This window comes from Syngnathus typhle, linkage group LG1, assembly GCF_033458585.1.
Source record: "Syngnathus typhle isolate RoL2023-S1 ecotype Sweden linkage group LG1, RoL_Styp_1.0, whole genome shotgun sequence".
Lineage (NCBI taxonomy): Eukaryota > Metazoa > Chordata > Actinopteri > Syngnathiformes > Syngnathidae > Syngnathus > Syngnathus typhle.
In genome coordinates this window covers 21,236,060-21,254,324 of record NC_083738.1, presented here as the reverse complement: position 1 = coordinate 21,254,324, position 18,265 = coordinate 21,236,060, and the positions used below count along the sequence as shown (strand labels likewise).

At 42.5% G+C, this 18,265-nt stretch overlaps 3 protein-coding genes across 3 annotated transcripts; all 3 read right to left on the bottom strand.

Annotated features, from left to right (window-relative positions):
• Nucleotides 1-485: 485 nt before the first annotated feature.
• tmtops3a (teleost multiple tissue opsin 3a) lies at nucleotides 486-4,277 on the bottom strand. Its single transcript, XM_061272106.1, has 4 exons — nucleotides 3,773-4,277; nucleotides 2,289-2,617; nucleotides 989-1,222; nucleotides 486-880 (listed from the first exon to the last, which is right to left on the bottom strand). Exons 1-4 carry the CDS (start codon nucleotides 4,143-4,145, stop codon nucleotides 662-664), a joined length of 1,155 nt encoding a protein of 384 aa, XP_061128090.1. The 5' UTR covers nucleotides 4,146-4,277; the 3' UTR covers nucleotides 486-661.
• Nucleotides 4,278-6,189: 1,912 nt separating this feature from the next.
• LOC133149874 (adhesion G-protein coupled receptor G2-like) lies at nucleotides 6,190-14,894 on the bottom strand. The gene is made up of 20 exons (XM_061272072.1): nucleotides 14,805-14,894; nucleotides 14,591-14,733; nucleotides 14,077-14,206; nucleotides 13,435-13,541; nucleotides 13,124-13,340; nucleotides 12,879-13,044; nucleotides 12,645-12,797; nucleotides 12,069-12,215; nucleotides 11,925-11,970; nucleotides 11,704-11,807; nucleotides 11,459-11,580; nucleotides 11,120-11,388; nucleotides 10,864-10,951; nucleotides 10,277-10,563; nucleotides 9,817-9,918; nucleotides 8,769-9,731; nucleotides 8,248-8,357; nucleotides 8,044-8,162; nucleotides 6,994-7,196; nucleotides 6,190-6,793 (listed from the first exon to the last, which is right to left on the bottom strand). The coding sequence occupies exons 2-16, from the start codon at nucleotides 14,652-14,654 to the stop codon at nucleotides 9,601-9,603; spliced, it is 2,133 nt and encodes a 710-aa protein (XP_061128056.1). The 5' UTR covers nucleotides 14,655-14,733; nucleotides 14,805-14,894; the 3' UTR covers nucleotides 6,190-6,793; nucleotides 6,994-7,196; nucleotides 8,044-8,162; nucleotides 8,248-8,357; nucleotides 8,769-9,600.
• Nucleotides 14,895-16,420: 1,526 nt separating this feature from the next.
• On the bottom strand, nucleotides 16,421-17,800 carry LOC133153682 (adhesion G-protein coupled receptor G4-like). The gene is made up of 5 exons (XM_061277720.1): nucleotides 17,696-17,800; nucleotides 16,940-17,560; nucleotides 16,680-16,777; nucleotides 16,548-16,609; nucleotides 16,421-16,460 (listed from the first exon to the last, which is right to left on the bottom strand). The coding sequence occupies exons 1-5, from the start codon at nucleotides 17,763-17,765 to the stop codon at nucleotides 16,421-16,423; spliced, it is 891 nt and encodes a 296-aa protein (XP_061133704.1). The 5' UTR covers nucleotides 17,766-17,800.
• Between the last annotated feature and the right edge of the window lie 465 nt (nucleotides 17,801-18,265).

Genomic DNA, 18,265 nt, shown 5'->3' with positions numbered 1-18,265 from the left:
CTCTCGCTCTCTCTCGCTCTCTCTCGCTCTCTCTCGCTCTCTCTCGCTCTCTCTCGCTCTCTCTCGCTCTCTCGCTCTCTCTCGCTCTCTCGCTCTCTCTCTCTCTCTCTCTATCAAGCAACTACGCTGAAGTCAGTTCAGGAACTTCTTTAAGACTGAAAGAGTGTTTTGTTGCCATCTGATGGGATCTTAGGGCTGAGGAGTTATGTTGAAGCAAGTTGATGGAAAAAGTAGCGCTTTGCTGTCATCTTCTGGGATTTAGATATCTAGAAACTATGTTGAAGTGAGCTGAGGAGCTTCTTGGTGCTTTATTGCAATCTTGTGGCATCTTGTTGCCAAGGAGCTGCAGTGACACGAGTTACGGACACTTGACAAACAGTCAAGGTTTTGGGTTCCAGTCTCCCTAACCCCCACAAATGGTGGAGCCCAGCGTGTATTGAAAATGAACTTTGAGACACGTTCTGAAAGAAAGGCACATATTTTGTGCGCAGAAAAGTTTTATTGTTTTAGCTATGAAAATAGGTATATTGTAGCCTGTGTACTTCAGTCAATGAGCACATTTCAGAGTCTGTACTATGATGAGTTCTTGCAACTTCTCACGCCACTGCCTTTGTGCGTGTGGAGAGGATTGGCGTTGTTTGTTCACAAATCTACTGAATGGTCATCTTTCGAGAGTGAGGGGCGGCTGCGGTGTGTAGCGGACAACGAGGGCACGGCGGCTGCCACCCAGGCCGAGGTCGGTGGTGCCGCTGAGCGGGCGACGACGCCGTATACCGGGGAACAAGTCGCATAATCTCTGCGACTTCGGGCTGGGCCGCATCTCTTGGACCGACAGCGGTTGGGCTTTGCACTTCACAAAGTCCACCAGACATCGGGAAAACTGGAACAAATAAGTCACCATCAACTTCATTTACCAGAATCGTCTTTGTCGTCGTCTTCATTGGTCGTGATCATCATCATCAATTGCGCCCCTAGTGGCGGCTCTCACCTGGTTGTTGAAGAAGACGTAGACGATGGGGTTGATGACGGTGCTGAACTTGGCCAGGACGGAGGGCACTACGCTGGTGGAGGGCGTGACCAGCCCCGAGCCGCCGAAGGTGGTCATGAGCGCCACCACGCCGTAGGGCATCCAACACAGAAGATAGCACGACACCAACGTTAACACCATCCTCAGGATACGATGCTCTCGGCGGCCAGCTGTCAGGGGCTTGATCTTCCCTATCTGAAGAACAAGAACGTGTCATACAATAATCAAGGATAATATTCTCCAACTTTTGGGGTTCAAGTTCGTACTCGTGGTTCCGTTTCTTTGTGTCAAACCGGTCAGTGCTCCTTAAATTCCTTAAACAGTTGTAGAATAAAAAAAACTTTTTTTTTTATGAAAGAAAAACCTCGTTAATTATTTGGGAACAATGTTTTTAATAGATATGATCAATATTTGCTATCTTGCTGCAATATATTTTTCCTCCACCTTCAATGTGGCAGCATGTCAACAACTGGCTTTTTCTGTCATCTAGTGGTAGTTGAGTCAAGTATCACGTTACACCTTACTGTGTTCCTTATTAATTTACAATCAGGGTTCCTTTCGATGGAGCAAGGGATTACATTGTCTGAACCACATTGCATCAAATCAAAAGATTATTTCAATTAAATGTTAAAATGATTTATAAACAATTATTTCAATGATCATTATATCCTATGGATTCGGTTTCCAAAAATAATGGGCAGCATTGTTTAGTTGCTTGACCCAGACATTTTTTATATTTTTAACCCCAGGTGTACCTAATAAGTTGTCCAGGTCAGTGGCACGATAGAAAAGCAAACAAGCTCTGATGCCGTTGCGGAAGGAGCCTATCGGAAAGTCTACAGTCTGATTGCCGTGTTTCTAAGAAAAGCCCGAGGCTGAGGACTGAAGCCTCTCGGTGCATAGAAGCCTGAGCCTCCATGCTGTATAGTAATCAAGTCTGCAAAGACCCCCGCCACCTTTTTTCCTGACTCCCTCCGGTGAACACGCTTTTGAAAAATAGATGCGCTTAGATAAGGGCAGGTATCCAATAGTAACCGTCCTAAGAATAGCTCAGGGGTGATTCACTGATGCTGTGCCGATTGACAAGTCTTCATTAGGAACTATTTGGGTGACTGGGGGATTTATGTAAGACGCAAGGAGTCACGCATGAGTCACCACCAAACCAGAGGGGGGTCGCTGACCTTGAAAATGCAGGCAGACGCTGATAAAAGTACTCAAGTACAGTAACCTGGTACTCTTGAATGAGCGTGTCTGACCTCACCCGTCTGATGGTGAGCAGGATGCGTCCGTAAGAGTAGACCATAAGAAGAAGCGGGAGTAGCAGGCAGAAGATAAAGAGGCACAGCACGTAAGAGATGCTGCCGGTTGACTGCAGGTGCCACTGGACCGAACAGGTGGTCCCGGGACCCTCAGGCCCGTAACTGCTCCAGCCTAGTAGCGGAGGCAGCGTCCAGAAGAGGGCATAGAGCCAGCAGCCCCCGACACTCAACCAGGCTTTCCGGAAATCCGATATGTCCGCTTGGGAGGAATGCAGCACCGTGGTGTAGCGCTCGTACGACAGGACGGATAAGGACACCAAGGACACGATCCCTGGAACAGATGAATCATGTGCTTTTAGAAATGCTGCTGTTTTGGTTAGCAATGGAGTCCAAATGGCCTTAGTTGATGACAAAGACAACACTGAGATCATTACACTTCTTGTTGTGAAAAGAAACAAAGCAAAATTCGAACCGGTCACCAGCTCCTGGTTGGGTCCCAGCAACATGCTGGGTCCTGCTGGGTGGCTGTGGCTCACTTCATTATTTAACAAAATTGGTACGAGGAGTCAAAAGATTACTGTGCGTGACTTGTGCAAGTGCATGATTGCAAGAAAGCTAGCTAACGAGGACGTTAATAGAGGTTTCGACTGATGCTTCTATGTTCAGGGCCATTCTTTCACTTTTTAGTATCACTTCATGGTTTACATCAGTCACTACGATAGCTGAAAAACTTAAAAGGAGCAAGGAAAAACGCCCATAGAGCTATGTTGGGTGCCATTTTCAGTGGCCCCCTGGGTGAGGTGAGTCTCAGGGATCTATTCTTGGACCGCTTATCTTCTCGTTATCGTCAGGCTGCTGCTTTAAGACTTTGATGTTGCACTGACGCCAAATATCAAGAATATATCTGAATTAAAGGTCCTGCCACCACAGGTACCTCAGACGAAGCACCAGAAGATCACAAGTTTCTCGTCATAATCACATGACGGTATACTGCAAACAGAACGCGACAAATCAATCACCAAATATTGGGGTGAAAATATATATCTAAAATGTGTAAAACTAGTATTTTGAACAATACATTTATTTCCACTCATTGTAAAATTGTCTTTTATCAGATGAATTTCATTATTTATTAAATAAAATATGTAAGTAGAACATTCTTGTTATATGTAAAATCCGACCTTATTGTATGTCATTTATATTTACAATAAATCAATGGATAATTAAAGGAGATAAAATAATTAGCAAAGCTCGGGTAACACAATAACCAATGAGACGTTTTTGAAACTCAAGATTGAAATTTATTGACAGTGTAACTCCTTCAGTATTCAATATTTCTTACTGAAGGACTTTTGCTAGTCTTTTATTTTCTTCATAAATATCAAAACTTAATATTTGAGTACAGTGCACCGATCGAGTACAATCGACCGAACTCCACGTACTGATTCCCCAAAGTACCTCGTAAAAGTTGCGTGTCGATACTCACCAAAGAAGGAGTTTGCAAACCCGTACCATCTGCACCCGAACTCTCCGATAAGCCAGCGTCCTTGCAAACTGGCGGCGAAGCTGAGCGGGGTTCCGAACACGCACACCAGCACGTCGCTCAAGCTGATGTTGAGCAGAATCACGTTAATGGGCGTCCACAAGCACCTGAACCGGGCGAAAACCAGCAGCGTCAGCGAGTTGTTGACGATGCCCGCCACCAGGATGACGCCCAAGCACACCGCCACCACCGTGTGGCCGCTGCGACTCAAGTTCCCCGAAGCGTCCGGTCCACGCGTAGTGTCGTCCGGAGGACCCGGGGAGAGGCTGCTATCCAAGGTGCTGAAGTTGTTGGAGACGCGGATGTGGACCCCCATGATCGTTGGGTGGGTGGTTGGTTGGATGGGTGGTGGTGGTGGTGGTGGTCCTGCCGGTGTAGCTCAATGCTCACACACTTGAACGTGAAAGAGACGAGTGTCACTTTCAGTTGTGCAGCCAGCCCTGTAATGTTCATGACGCGCACGCACGCACCAGATCCAGCATTGTTCCATGAGTGCATTAAAAAAAATATGCAAGCAAACATTTCTGCAGAAATCTTTGTGAGCTCATTCATAATCTGGATTTTATGATAATATGTGTAATGGAGTGTATATTAAGTAATGATGACAAATTAAGGTTTACTTTTGCAGCAGTTCGATTTTTTCCCTTTTACGTCATGGCTGTAAATTACATTGCATGGTAGAATTTGGAATGGACAAGCTTTTCTAGGTCAAATAAAAATAGGGAAATATCTCAAAAACCTGATATGCTCTGGGGGAAAAAAAGGAAATACATTTTTGAAGTCTGCATCAAAGATCCAGTTTGGGATACCATCTCCTCTTTTTTTTCTTACTACAAATAATAATATACAGTAGTATTAATTTGACTTCAAAGTTTAATTCATAAAAAAAAAATCATGTAATTTACCTGATACTGCCCCCTCCAAAAAAAATAAAAGGTAAAGACTTCTTTGCATTCATACTTTTGAAAATATTCATTTTGTGAACTGTGTAAACATATTTACAGTACAATGGAATAATTCAAAGTTTCAAATCAAACAAAATCTAGTCGCATTTTGTTTGAAAGTTTCTGGTGATCAATTTTTTCTACTTTGTCTCGTTTCATGTTCCGTCATGTTTTCTTCGTGTCTCGTAAATGACGTCACGTTTTCATTTCTACCTGTTCTCGTCAGCCCTGTTCCCTGTGCCAACCAATCAGACCCCTCCAACTACTTTTGCCACCACACCAAACATTTCCAATACAATGAAACAACATTAGCGACGACATCCCAAAATGTGCGGTGAAGTCAACGTTTTATAATATAACCTTTCATAGAAACAATGTATTCAGCCATCATGGTTCTTGCTTGCGTAACGGCATGGCAAGTGGTGTGTAAATGAGACAGATACAGTTTACGTCAAATACTGCTTTTATTTTAACACAACCAAATTTGCCTAAATCACTGACACCTCAGTTAAATGCGGCAGTCGCTAACTATTTTAAGACCTTATAAAACCGAAGTCAAGAGGCAAAAAGGTTCAGACATTGATAGAATCCCCAACGAGTCGGGGGGAAAAAAAGAAAAGAAAATGAGTCCACCGTTATGATGAGCTTCCTCTTTGTCCTCTGTCAAGCAGAAAATAGGTTCGAAGATGATCATGATGAACAGTGTCAAAATAACAGCCCAATTTGAAGCCCATCTCCATCTGTCACTTTGCTGGAGGTGATACAATTGTGGACATTCGGTGAAGCACGATGATGGAGCTATTGATCTCCATGCAGTAGCAGCTGGTTTCCATTCAACTCCACTAATTATTGGATCACACACTACAAGTGTGTAAGTAGCTAGAAAAAAGGCGGGGGATATATTTGTACTGTACCACAGGAAGACAGTGGACCTGGATATATAGTAAGTGTGTGTGTGTGTGTGTGTGTGTGTGTGTGTGTGCGTGCGTGTGTGTGTGTACATATATGTATATATATATATGCATATGTATATACGTATGTATGTGTGTATCTATATATGTATGTGTGTATATATGTAGATAGATAGATAGATAGATAGATAGATAGATAGATAGATAGATAGATAGATAGATAGATAGATAGATAGATAGATAGATAGATAGATAGATAGATAGATAGATAGATAGATAGATAGATAGATAGATAGATAGATAGATAGATAGATAGATAGATAGATAGATAGATAGATAGATAGATAGATAGATAGATAGATAGATAGATAGATAGATAGATAGATAGATAGATAGATAGATAGATATTTTATATTTTCTTAAACAATATAACAAAAAGAAACATTAGTTTGTGGATATCAGATTTATGAGGTAGTCTGTTGATGATTGAGGTCTGCAGGAGTAATTGGTTCACTATGTTTCTTTTATTGCCACATTAGTCCCCATTATGTACTTATTCATAATGACACAGCGTAATTAATGGCAAATTCATTTTCTCACCCCAATGCTAAATCTTATGGACCAGCGGGCACCGGCGGTTCAAGAACAATCGTTTATTAGCACAACAATGATATCATTACTTCGATGATGCTCCTAATTATGTCCACTTTGGAAGGTTTGATAGCCTCCCAGGAAGCCTGACGGCACATGCTGTATTGCATACGAGGGCTTACCAGGCTCAAAGCCTCCAGCGGGCTCCACAGAGTCTCTAAATCCTTGAGGCACCATCCAGTTGGCCAGATGTTCCACCTTGGAGCCGGAGGCCACGCCGGGCCCCATCTCGGATCGGTCGCTGTGCAGGAGGTTGAGCAGCGATGAGGCGTACTGCTGCCCGGTCAAGCTCAGGTCTTCCACCGAATACGCGGCGGATGGCAAGCCAGAGGTCTCCCCGGTCCTGCCGATGAACGGGTGCCAAGACCCTGCGTGGTCGTCGGCGGGGCCGAAAGCCAAGTGGCGGCCTGCTAAAGGCAAAGGCTCGGCCAGGTTGGTGTGGCAGGTGTTGCTCTCTTCTGATGGGAACAAGCCGTCAAAAGGAACATGCTCATCTATCTATGCCAGCAATGTGCAGCGACAAGCAGAGCAAGTAAATGTTTTCCAGCTAGATGGCAAAATTAACCCGTGCATGAACATAGACCATACAGCAGAATAATAGCAAAGCATTCAAATAAACACCCCAGAAGTCAATTTGTGAGGGTCTCTGCCAACTGACCTGACTTGATGTTTTTACGCATTTTCTTGGCCTTGGCAGCCGGCATGTTGTCCTTGGCGTCCTTGCTGAGAGCGCGGCTGAAGTGGGCATCCACCATACTGCCGATGTCGCCCCGGAAGTACCTGAGGATCACGCTGCGGGAGTGGCCCTCCACCTTGACGGCCACCGGACTGTCCATGCCCTCCTCCATGGGTCAGTCGGCACTGAAAACCACACAGGACGAGTGTGCAGGTGAACAATTTAATATTGATTTTGCAATGTCATACTTGCTGCTACTCAACCATAACTTGAGCCAAGGCATATATTTTACATTCAGAACAGTTGTGTGGTAAACCACCAAACCAAAATATAATAAGTAGTTACACATGGTAATTATCTTCTTTAGAGCCTTTAGTTGTTCTACCTGTCAGTAAACATCGCTGGCAATAATAGATACATTATTTGGAGTGAATACATAATTCTCAGAGCAGATGGGTAATTTACAACAAACAGCACACTGGATGTGAACCACTCTTACAAATGATTTGTACGAGGTGAACTGAAACACTGAAAACGAGACGTGGTCACGAAATGGGTGAAGAAGCAACTGCGACCTTTCCAGCGTTTGCTCCAAAGTTGACAGGAATCGGTCACCTGGCTGTTCCCGTAAAAAAAATGGATTTGAAGGATGAACTAGAAATCTACTCGGAATCCATACAGACTTGGTGGTAAACAGACAGCCTTTTAAAGATTGGCGCCCACCAAATTAATTGTCTATGTTAATGGGGCCGGCCTTAAAATTAATAACCCCGCATTTAATAACACCACCAATGCTCATGAGAAATCTTGCAATGATCTTTTTGTTCCATGTACTCTTATTTGTTATTATTGAGTTAAACCAATAACCTCACCAAATCAAAACTTTGACAACTGCATGAATAAAGTTTTACTTTTGAAGGTGGGACGATTGAGTAAACGTGTAGAAACGGTCACCACTGTAGTTTCTAAACCGTACTTTTTCTTGTATTCTATGTATTTATTAGAGAAAAGAAATTTTTGAAGTCGACCTACCTGACCAAAGGCAAATACCAGGTGCGACGTTTACGTTGACTGCGAAGTTGATGTGTGTTACCTTCATGAGCCGCTGCCCAAATGTCAGGGAAAATTCCGTAGCTTGCCTTCCCGTTAACCTATCATTCATTGGGTTAAAAATAACAACATAAGTTTTCTTTTTTTTTTGTGTGTGTTTGGTAGAAGACCAAATAATTCCTTCACCAATGGGATGGGAAATGCAAGCTTGTGAAAGGGTGTGTGAGACTCCTTGTGCATAGCTATGAGCAGAATGTTATCCAGCAAGTTCAGCCAGAATCACAGACTCGATGCAACTGAAGAAAAAAAAAAACCCAGAACTTGTTATGTCTCTGCAAATACCCCTGCTGGAACGTGATTAAAACCAAAAAACCTTAGAGTAATTTTTGAATAAGAAAGGGAAAACTCCTTCAAATCACTCCGTAAACATGATTGAACTCGCTTTTGAGGCCTGCGTGTAACTTGTGTAAATATCGCAGTGTAGTTTGACATCATCTCGTAAATAGCTTGCATTTTTGTCCATTTCTATAAACAGAAGTTGTGAAACAATTGATAGTAAGTTGTTGTTGTTAATGTTCTTGTTTGTTTTTAGAGCGAGCTTGTCAGAGAGTCAAAAACCTAAAAGTTAGTATGCAAAGAAATAATCAAAGTCAACGAATCATGTTAGTCAAGAATCCTGGGGAAAAAAAAGGACGTTATACAAGTACCAGGGTGACATCAGAGGGAGAGAATGTCAGATGAGAGTAGTAGTTATGTTAATCAAGAATAAGGAGGAAATGGCTTTAGATAAGAGTTGCTAGGGGATTGTGATTGTTAGTTAAGATTCAGGTAAAAATGATGTTCGATATGAATCAGGGAACAGTAATTGTGTGAGTCAAGGAAAAAGTATGGCAGAAAGGAATTAAGGAATGCGTTTTGTCATTAATTCAGGGGAAATATATGTCGGATAAGAATCTGATCATTACCGGTAGTCATGTATCTGTCTAGAATATTTTTTTTTTTAGAATAATCAGAGACTAGGTGTGCTAGCCAAGAATAAATGAATTTTTATGACAACATTCAAGAATCAGGGAAAAGTCAGTTCTTCAATTCTTCAAAAAAAGACGATCCAAACAGTTTCCCGGCAATCCCAATTGAAGTTTATAACTACCGTAATTTTCGGACTATAAGTCGCGGGTTTTTTCATAGTTTGGGTGGGGGGGGGGCGACTTATACTCAGGAGCGACTTATATACATATATATATGTTTTTTTCACTTTTTTGGGCATTTTATGGCTGGTGTGACTTATACTCCGGTGCGACTTATAGTCCGAAAATTACGGTAATACAAAATAATAAAAAACACATAAGTTAGCTTTGATGCCTGCTAGCCTAATGCTAATGCTAACACGTCATGAGAAACACTATTGGCAAGCTAAATATTAGCAATGTTCTATCCCTTTAATCATTCGAGTGTTTTAAGTTGAGTGTGTCTGGCGTCAGTGAATATATATTTTTTAAACAATTGGAAATCGAATAATAAGGGATGAGGTCGGCCTGCTTACGACCCTTTGTGGTTTTCTGTGCTAATGTCGGTTTTCGAAGTGTTTGTGAGCGAGGAGGTGTTGACGGAGAAGCTGGAGTTAATGAGATTCCCCTTCCTGCCCGGACCACCTGCTGTCGCGCTCCAGTCTGAACACATAAAACACACCGAGTGAACCTCAATTAGGGCAACCAGGGCGGAAATGATTTCCTCCATGAAAAAGCGAGTACGGACCTGAACGCTTGGTGAATCTTAAAGCGCCGCAGCACAAATACATTCTCCATTGTTTCTGCACGTTTTCTTTCATCAGACAGTGGAAGAGGAAAACAAAGAACCCTGCGGAAGAGAGAAAGAAAACTTTATGAAACATAACACTAAATGCTTTTTTCTGAAGTTGTAGCATGGAGGTCCCCAACAGTGTTGCCACAATTACTTTAAAAAAGTAACTGATGATGACTTGACCGTAAAAGGTTTTGAGCTTTTTTAAAGCAGTCTGTTTTGACTTGACATATTTAACATATTTTATTAATATTCATCCTTTTTCTGGACGAGTCACTGTTTGTGAAGCGAGCTCAAATTGGCCAACAGTCAATTATGAAAAACACAAAAAGTGACAACACTTTGTGGAAACTGTCCTTTGGCATTGTATCAGTCTGTCTTTAAAATGAGTCTGTTTTTGTTTTTTTATCTTTACCCTGCAAAGAGTTGAAGATGGTAAACAGGTACATCATGGTCTCTCTGGCTTGTCCAAAGGGGACTAAGCCTATGACCCAGGTGAGACCCAGCAGAACGGTGAGACTGGCCACTGCCCTCAAGTCCTTCATGGCACTACGACTGCTGGTTGACGACACCCTTTTTTTGGCGGACATCTTCCGGATCTGACGCAGAACCACCACGAAGACGGACACGTTGCACAGCAGGACCAGCAGGATGAACGCCACCACCGTCACGTAGAAGTAGGCGTTGGGCTTCATCCAGCAGCTAGATACAAAATCCCGGCCGGACGTCACGTTCTTTAAGGTGGGAGCATTATGTACAATCGAGAGTACCAAAGACTCAAACCAATGACAAAGAGAGTTTTTTTTTTTCTAAATGTATGAAAGAAAAGAAAATTGGCTGCAGCAAAAAGGGACATTTTGATCCAGAAAAAAAGTGTGGGTGCATGAGCACCAGCTGGTGTGCCTGTCATTAGACACAAAAGTGTTTTGCTATCATTTAATATGTTTGGCAAAAATCATAACTTTATGAAAAAATTGCTGTGTAGGCTGCTATATTACTTACAATTGGTTGTCCGCGGCAGGTGGCTGAATGTTCCCATAGGCGTTTTTATTTATAGCCAACACCAAGCTGACAATGACCAGAGGAACACCTGTAAGACACGGGCACATTTCCTCAACCCTCCCATCTGGGAATGGTTTCATTCAGATGCAAGCTAGTGGACCGATCATCAGACGCTGAATCGGGACATTGTTAAAAGTTTGAATGCCTTGAGGGTATCAAATTGTTCATGGTTGATATTTCTTCGACTTTTCCTTACCCCAGCCGACAGCGCAGAACTTAAGGATGTAGGCAGGCACGTAAGTGTTGAACACCTTGACCAGAGCGAAGTACATATGGACGGCCTCAAGGGCCATCCAGGTGAAGGAGGCCAGCAGGAAGTAGTGTAGCGCCGCAGCGGTGACGATGCACAAGCTGTAGTCGGAAAAGGACGAGAGCCACGAGTCCAGTAGGAAAAGCAAAGTCAGTCCCAGCAAGGCGGCCGACAGGTTGATGAGAATTTTCGACGGGTAGTCACGGCGAAGCTTTCTGAAATGAAGTGAATGTTAAATGCTGGACATTAATGACCTCACTTGGGTTTTGAATTGGGATGACTCACTCAAAAGCAAGGTAAGTGAGGAGAGTGATTCCCAAAAAGATGGCGGATATGCCGCAACCAATGTATGAGATGACGGTTAAAATGTGACTGTCAGCCTCGCTGATAGGAGCTCTGGACACATCCTGGAATCCAGAAGAAATATAATTGATCCGTGTTAACTCCCTGTGTGGCCATAGATGCTTATTTGATCATCCCTGCCAAGAAATGCTTTTTTTCATAAAAACTTCACATCCAGTATGACTCACCAGCAGCAGAGCAAAATGTGTGAGGTGCTCACACAGACATATGGTCTGGTAAGGCGAAAGAGGCCGGGTTTCACAACCCACGTTGCTCCATCCACCCCGCCCACCTGACACACACACAAATATTATCAGCGGGCGGACAAATCCCCGCACTTTGATTTGCTGTTCCACCAGAAAGTTCCATTTATCTCACCGGAAACCTTTGAGACCCAACACAAGCTCACCGTTTTTTTGGAAATCCCAAAACACACACTGCACATTGTCGTCATCCTAAAAAAAAAAAAAAGGATTATTTTAGTCATCCTGAGATTTCTGAAAATCCCAATAGCACAAAGTTTTTCTGAGTAGCGCATACAGTACGGGCTCACCTGTTTGGCTTTGTGATGACGTAGCGTGATGACCACTCTTTCGTCATTGATCAGGTTGCTAACCTGGCTGCCGTTGATGCTCGCGGAAACTATATAAGAGTTCAACATTAAGTTGCTGTGAGAAGTTGCATTGGCTGTTTGGGGGTCCTGTTGATGTTGCAAAAAAAAAAAAAAATCGGTGACTGTTGCAATCTGTTCCTTTAGTGTGTCTAATATGAACCAAAACTCAACTAAAAACCAAGGTACAACTGAACTGTGATTTTTAACATGGCATTTAATCTTATTGTTACAACCTTCGAGCCATAAGGTATCACACAATGGAATGGAATTAAAGTCATATTAAGGTCATTTGTACATAGCACACGAGAGATAAGAGTACAAAGTTCTTTTTTAATGTAGGCTAATGATTGTCTTGAAATTAGGTCAAGCTAGCTTCTTGCTTACTTAGATAGCCTAACTACAAAAGGCTGTCTTGATTATTTCATGGCCATGCAGCAATATTGTGTCATCACAGAATGCTGTAAAGAGAGGCAGGACAAAATCAACTTGGACAAAACAAGATTTCCATAAGCATACCTGGAAGAGATCTTGTGTTCCATAGAATTGAAACTGGACCCGGGTTTTATTTCTCTGTCCAGGTGAAAGGAAGTTGTAAAGAGTAGAGGGCAGTGATATGGTCGCATTTGCCTCGGAAATTGGTTTGCCCTCGTAACTCTGGTTGATGAGTACCTGGAAAAAACAAAAATGATTCCTCATTAAAACTAGACATGTATACATTTGTAGTCGACTGTACCGCATTCTCGGTGTTACATTTGGGTTCTGGATCGAAGACTTGGAGACGACTCTGAAGGTGAGGCCGTTGAATCCCTCGCGATTCACGTCGATCATGGACAGAGCCACTGACGGGGCGGTCAAACTTAGCGATTCATTTGGAAAGTCCATCTTGTTGCCCATTTTATCCGTCAGATTAAGGACACTATTTTGGCAAAGGGATGGATGAAAAAAAATATACCAAGTTGAGCACACAGGTTCACACCGTGCATCTATTCCCTTACCTGACAGCAACCGGGGCCATGTCCGTGCCAGAAATCAAGATGTCGGAGAAAACGTGAACAATGCTGTCGCCGAGTGCCGGCGTTACGGTGGTGACGTTTACCACCTGATTGAGTTTCTCCACCACCGTGTTGAGCTCGGAGGGTGGAAGCTGTGTGGCGTTGCTCAGTGTGGTGTTTACCAGGGCCTGGATTACATCCACGACTTCAGCAGCGTTTTCTAAAAAGTGCAAGTGATTTGACTCCAACTTGAAATTCCCAGTTTGGCCTGTTTGGAATGGAATCGGCGTCTGACATGTAATTGCTCCTCTTACCAGTCGTGACGTTGAGATTTTCAAGGTCAGAAATGGAGCTCAGCGGACTGCAATTTTTCATATCTGGTTGGGCCCAGCTGGTTGTGTCGTTTTCGAGGTGTAATTTGCTGAGAACAAGCAGATGACGGACTTGATTTTTTTTTAGTTACTCGTCCAGGTTTAATATGCCACACTTATTTCACACAGATGAACTACTCAAGCTATACCACAATTGAGGCGTGTGTGCCGAGCAGAAGAACCGTCTCCAGGGAAATATATTCTACTGACCCAGGTTGACGGCGTATGTATGGAGTAAATAGTCCCATACGAAAACAATTCTCGCTTTATTTCAGCATCATCCAAGATAAATGTTGGCAGAGATGACTTAACCCCACGTTGACGCTATAATCCCTGCCATAGTTTTTATTACTCCATTTTCTACATGATGATATATTTATGACTTTTAATATTTACCCAAGCGAAGGTGTATAAATGAAATTCTCAATTGGATGGGAGATCCGCAGAGCTAAAAAAAATTTTTTTTGACTCGAGCAACCAGTTCAGGGTGCACATAGTTCACCCGAAACCATAAAAAGTACAAATAGTATTGACAAAATAAATGACTGAATATTTGTTAAACTAATAGTTGACATGAGGTCTTACCAGAGCCTGGAGGCTCGCTGCGAGCTCGGCTTTTGGCATTCCATAATCTGAGTTTGTTGAGCAGTGCTTTCAGGCCAAAAGTAATTCCCGTAGAGTGTCTTTGTCAAGTCCTCTATACAATTTTGAGGATCTGAAAGAGAAAAAGAACATATTGTTACCATTTTACACAATAACTGCAAGGGAAACCCTTAAAATAAAATACCAACATGTCAACATAATATTGTGAAGGAATAAATCTTGGCATGTACTTTGCTTTTCCTTTGGCTCATTACTGGCAACATTTTATTTATGTTGCTCCTTGGGGTATTTTGTAGAAAGGCGACCGGGAATTGTTTGTAATTGTGAAAAACAAACGGCATGCTAGTATCCCACCTTGGAATAGGTTTTTATAGATAGATTTTTATTTTATAGATTTATTTTATAGATATTTTTATTTATTCACAATGGCAAAAAAGTTTGACCTTTGAGGTTGTAATTGTCACTTTGGGGGACAAAAAAATGTTTGTGTACCTACATATTTGGTTGAGTATCAGAGCTGTAGTTTGAATCACATCAGATCCAGTTTCATTCAAGGGCATCAACGTGGCTATGATGAAAGACTTAATTTCCTCAACGTGGTTTGTGCTGTAATCCTGAACATGGAAGTCACACGTGTACCTGTTGATGAAACACACAACACATCATTTTATATGAGGAAAACAGATTGAGCTGATAAAAGAGTCACCTACTGTCTGAGTCGCTCATGGAAGCGCTACGAGAAAGGAAAGCAGAAATTTGCATTGATCAAAGATGAATATTTGAAAATTACTCTACGATCGTTTATTCACTCTCACCGGTTGAACGTCAACTCTCTTGGCATTCCTGTGGACACACAATCAATTCGGAAAAAAACTTTTTATTCAATCTAAGCTCACGGATGAGTCATCATGACGCACCTCAATGCACCTTCCACGATGACGACATTCCATACGAGCGTAGTTCCTCTGGCTTCCAGCTTTTCTTTTAACTTTTGACACGGGAGAAGTCACTGAGTGCAAATTGCATCCAAATGCATTCCAACAGGTTTCTTTCTGATGTTCTTACCCACTGCTCGATGATTTTCTCTGGTTTTGTGGCGGTCCCGTTGAAATTCAATTTGAGCTTGACCCTGAGATACACATCTGCTTCAACTGAAGGGCCATAAAAAAATAATAACCCTTAGATACATAAGTGGGTCTAAAATGGTTAAAACCCTAACCCGCCATTAAAACCTTAGAAACCCTAACCCTAGTTTGAAGCCCAAACCCTAGTTTTAAACCCTGGTTTGAATCCTTAACCCGAGTATGAAACCCTACTTTGAAACTCGCTTAACCATTGCGCAATACTCTCAAACAGTCCAATGTATGCATCGTTGTGCTGCTCGCTTACCAAATGGGGACACAGTGGTTGGGGCTTGCGTTGTCACAGGTGATGATGACTCTATATAAAAAGATAAAGTGACAGAGTTGGTATATGACAATGTCCACACATTGATGTATTTGAGGTCAATATTCATGAGGTCGAGTCAATATTTGACAGGGACGAATATTAACGCGATACTAAGGGCTGTTTATGACTTTTGACTCACCCACAGGCAGCACACGGATGCTGTTGGGTTCCGCCGTCAGGAGGAACGCGCCATTGGAGAAAGTCCATCTCAGCTTTTTGGAAATGTTAGCCTGAACCACTTGGACACTTGCAGCAGGATCCACCACGATGTTGACTTCTGAGCTAAAACTTAATTTGAAACATGCTCGACATGTTAAAGTGAGAAACATGACACAGTCACTAAGAATATTTCGTTTCAACCGATAGTGGTGTCTTGAGGTACAAGTGCAACGGAGTGAACGCAAACGGTGCAGCAACACGTGTATACATGACAATATAAGAGTACTCATAGTAATTTATTATTTGCCTCACTAAGAATTAGTGGTGAACTGATGAGCTGAGAGGAGCTGAGACATCTCAGTCATGGGGATTTTAATTATGAGTGTCGCCACACAATGAGTTAAACTCGTATCTCAAGGCGCCACTGTATTTGTATTTTGGAAAAGTCAACTCACCATCTGTTGCAAGCAGTGGGTGACACAGTGATGGATTCCTGGAAAAATCAGATATTTATATTTAAAAAAAAAAAAGGTACATTACATTTTCTTCACACAAAATTCTAACATAAATATTAATGGATAATGCTAATTGTAATTGAGGTCCGAGTAGTTCCTTTTTATTTGCGTTTTCACCACTGCCACAACCACAATAGAAGTTGTGCATATTTAAAAAGATAGATAGATGGTCATCAAGATGGTCGCTTCCTAGTACCTACTACTTATTTCTGTACCTGAGGTCGTTGCACGTTGCATGTGGGACTGCTTGGAAACAGAGATGACACGATTAAATTCGGTACCATGTGACTCCCTTTCGGCAAGTCCCGTTCAATCTCAGGGAAAAGTTACCTGCTAGATGAGTCTACAGACACGCCGCGGATGGAAATGCCATGAGGGAAAACACTTTCCAACTGATAAGAGACAGCGGCAAATGTTAATTTGACAGATATTTTCCACATAACGTGACTATTTCCTTCATACCCAATTTCTGGTGATATTCGTTAGCGACCCGGAACAATTTCCTTGCTGCTTTGTCTGGCTGAGGGATGACTGCATTTTGATTTTGAAAAAGGACCATGCTATAAAAAAACAAAATAAGCACTTTAAAATAAAACATTCAGCTTTAAGTTATGCCAATTAGATATTTTTTTCAGGATTTTTTTTTTTTTCTTCATAAACATTTTAATGTGTCTCGGTACCACTGACCCATATGAAACAAATACTGTTGTTTATCTTCTTACCACAGCGCAGGTTGTCATCTTTCTCCGCGGGGCAGTCATGTTTCCACTGGCGCAGGTCCCAGCTCACAACATCTCCATCCGCACACGTCCGCCTCCTCAGCTCCTCCTCGCTCCATTCGCTGGCCCACATCCTGAACTGGCTGATCTCCCCCAAGAGGTTGTTCCTATTCTCTACTTGGACGGCACCACTGGCATCCACATAGTGAGATACCCCCAAAGTCAGGGTGCCGTTCTGAGCCAAATGCTGTTGTGCCTTTTCTAAAAAGGCCTCACTGCGCATGGTTCCGTTCAGAAAAAGGCATAGCCGACTGGACCTCCCGGACCAGGTGAGGCAGACTGAAAACCATTGCTGCACCGGTAATTGTAAATCCAGACTCCATTCTTGTCCGAAGAGCAAAACCACCAGCTGTGACCCGGTGCCCTTCAGGCCCAAATCCACATGTTGACTTCCCGGAGCTTTGTAGACAAAAGCAGTCCATTCTGTGTCATTGGAGCGTCTCAGTAGCATGCATACGCTCAGCTTCTGCAATGGGGGCACCACTGTGTCAGGATGCAGCTGCCACACGCATGGACGATGTCTGAAGTGGACCTTCTTGCCCCACAGGCTGCTGCTATCGGAGGCTGATGCAAACACAGATCGATTTCTAGTCAATTTACAGGCGTACGTTTTCACAACACATCTTGTTAAATGGATGCAAGATCCGCCAAGAATCAAAATGCGTTAAAAAAAAAAAAGCTATTTCAAGAACGACTTACATGAAGCCAGAAGACAAACTGAGAGGAGCAAGCAAGCGGTCAAGGAAGATAAACTTGTCACAGAGTTCATCGCAGCTGAAAATCTGGCACATCCGAAACGATCAAATGATCTGTTACAACACAAAAAAAGTGATAAATTCGCATTCAATTTCTATAATAAACTCAAATTAGTGTTTGGAAGCCTTAGCGTTATTGTACACTTACCACTCCGGGCTTGTTTGAAGTCAAATTTGTTGAACACGTTTTTGAACTTATTGAACCGGTAGATTATCACATGAAGGAGGAGCGTTAGCTGTGCATAAGACGTCACCCCCCGCACCCTCTATTATTGAGCTTCTGGAGTTATTCATTAAACTCCGGCAATAAGCATAACCAGCAAGACGGATAACAGTAAAGCCTGTGGACTTGTTCACTCTGGTCATCATAAAACTTTGCAAACAGCCAATGTAATTTTCTGCTGCCTCGCAGTTATTGTCAAACAATGACTTGTCAAACAAATCTAATCGGGACTGCCTTTTTTGTGACTTTGACTTTACATTGTGTAAAAGTAAAGCAGCATCAACATTGTTC

What these genes read in the sequence shown, in the direction of transcription:
- tmtops3a (XM_061272106.1), bottom strand. Translation starts at nt 4,145, where the DNA reads ATGGGGGTCCACATCCGCGTCTCCAACAACTTCAGCACCTTGGATAGC. An exon ending in TCCTGCTCACCATCAGACGG is followed by an intron (nt 1,223 to 2,288) that starts GTGAGGTCAGAC and finishes CTTGTTCTTCAG; the next exon opens with ATAGGGAAGATCAAGCCCCT. An exon ending in ACGTCTTCTTCAACAACCAG is followed by an intron (nt 881 to 988) that starts GTGAGAGCCGCC and finishes TATTTGTTCCAG; the next exon opens with TTTTCCCGATGTCTGGTGGA.
- LOC133149874 (XM_061272072.1), bottom strand. Translation starts at nt 14,654, where the DNA reads ATGCCCTTGAATGAAACTGGATCTGATGTGATTCAAACTACAGCTCTG. An exon ending in TCTGATACTCAACCAAATAT is followed by an intron (nt 14,207 to 14,590) that starts GTAGGTACACAA and finishes TTTCTCTTTCAG; the next exon opens with ATCCTCAAAATTGTATAGAG. An exon ending in ATGGCCCCGGTTGCTGTCAG is followed by an intron (nt 13,045 to 13,123) that starts GTAAGGGAATAG and finishes TTGCCAAAATAG; the next exon opens with TGTCCTTAATCTGACGGATA.
- LOC133153682 (XM_061277720.1), bottom strand. Translation starts at nt 17,765, where the DNA reads ATGAACTCTGTGACAAGTTTATCTTCCTTGACCGCTTGCTTGCTCCTC. An exon ending in AGTTTGTCTTCTGGCTTCAT is followed by an intron (nt 17,561 to 17,695) that starts GTAAGTCGTTCT and finishes TGTTTGCATCAG; the next exon opens with CCTCCGATAGCAGCAGCCTG. An exon ending in TCTGTAGACTCATCTAGCAG is followed by an intron (nt 16,461 to 16,547) that starts GTAACTTTTCCC and finishes GTTTCCAAGCAG; the next exon opens with TCCCACATGCAACGTGCAAC.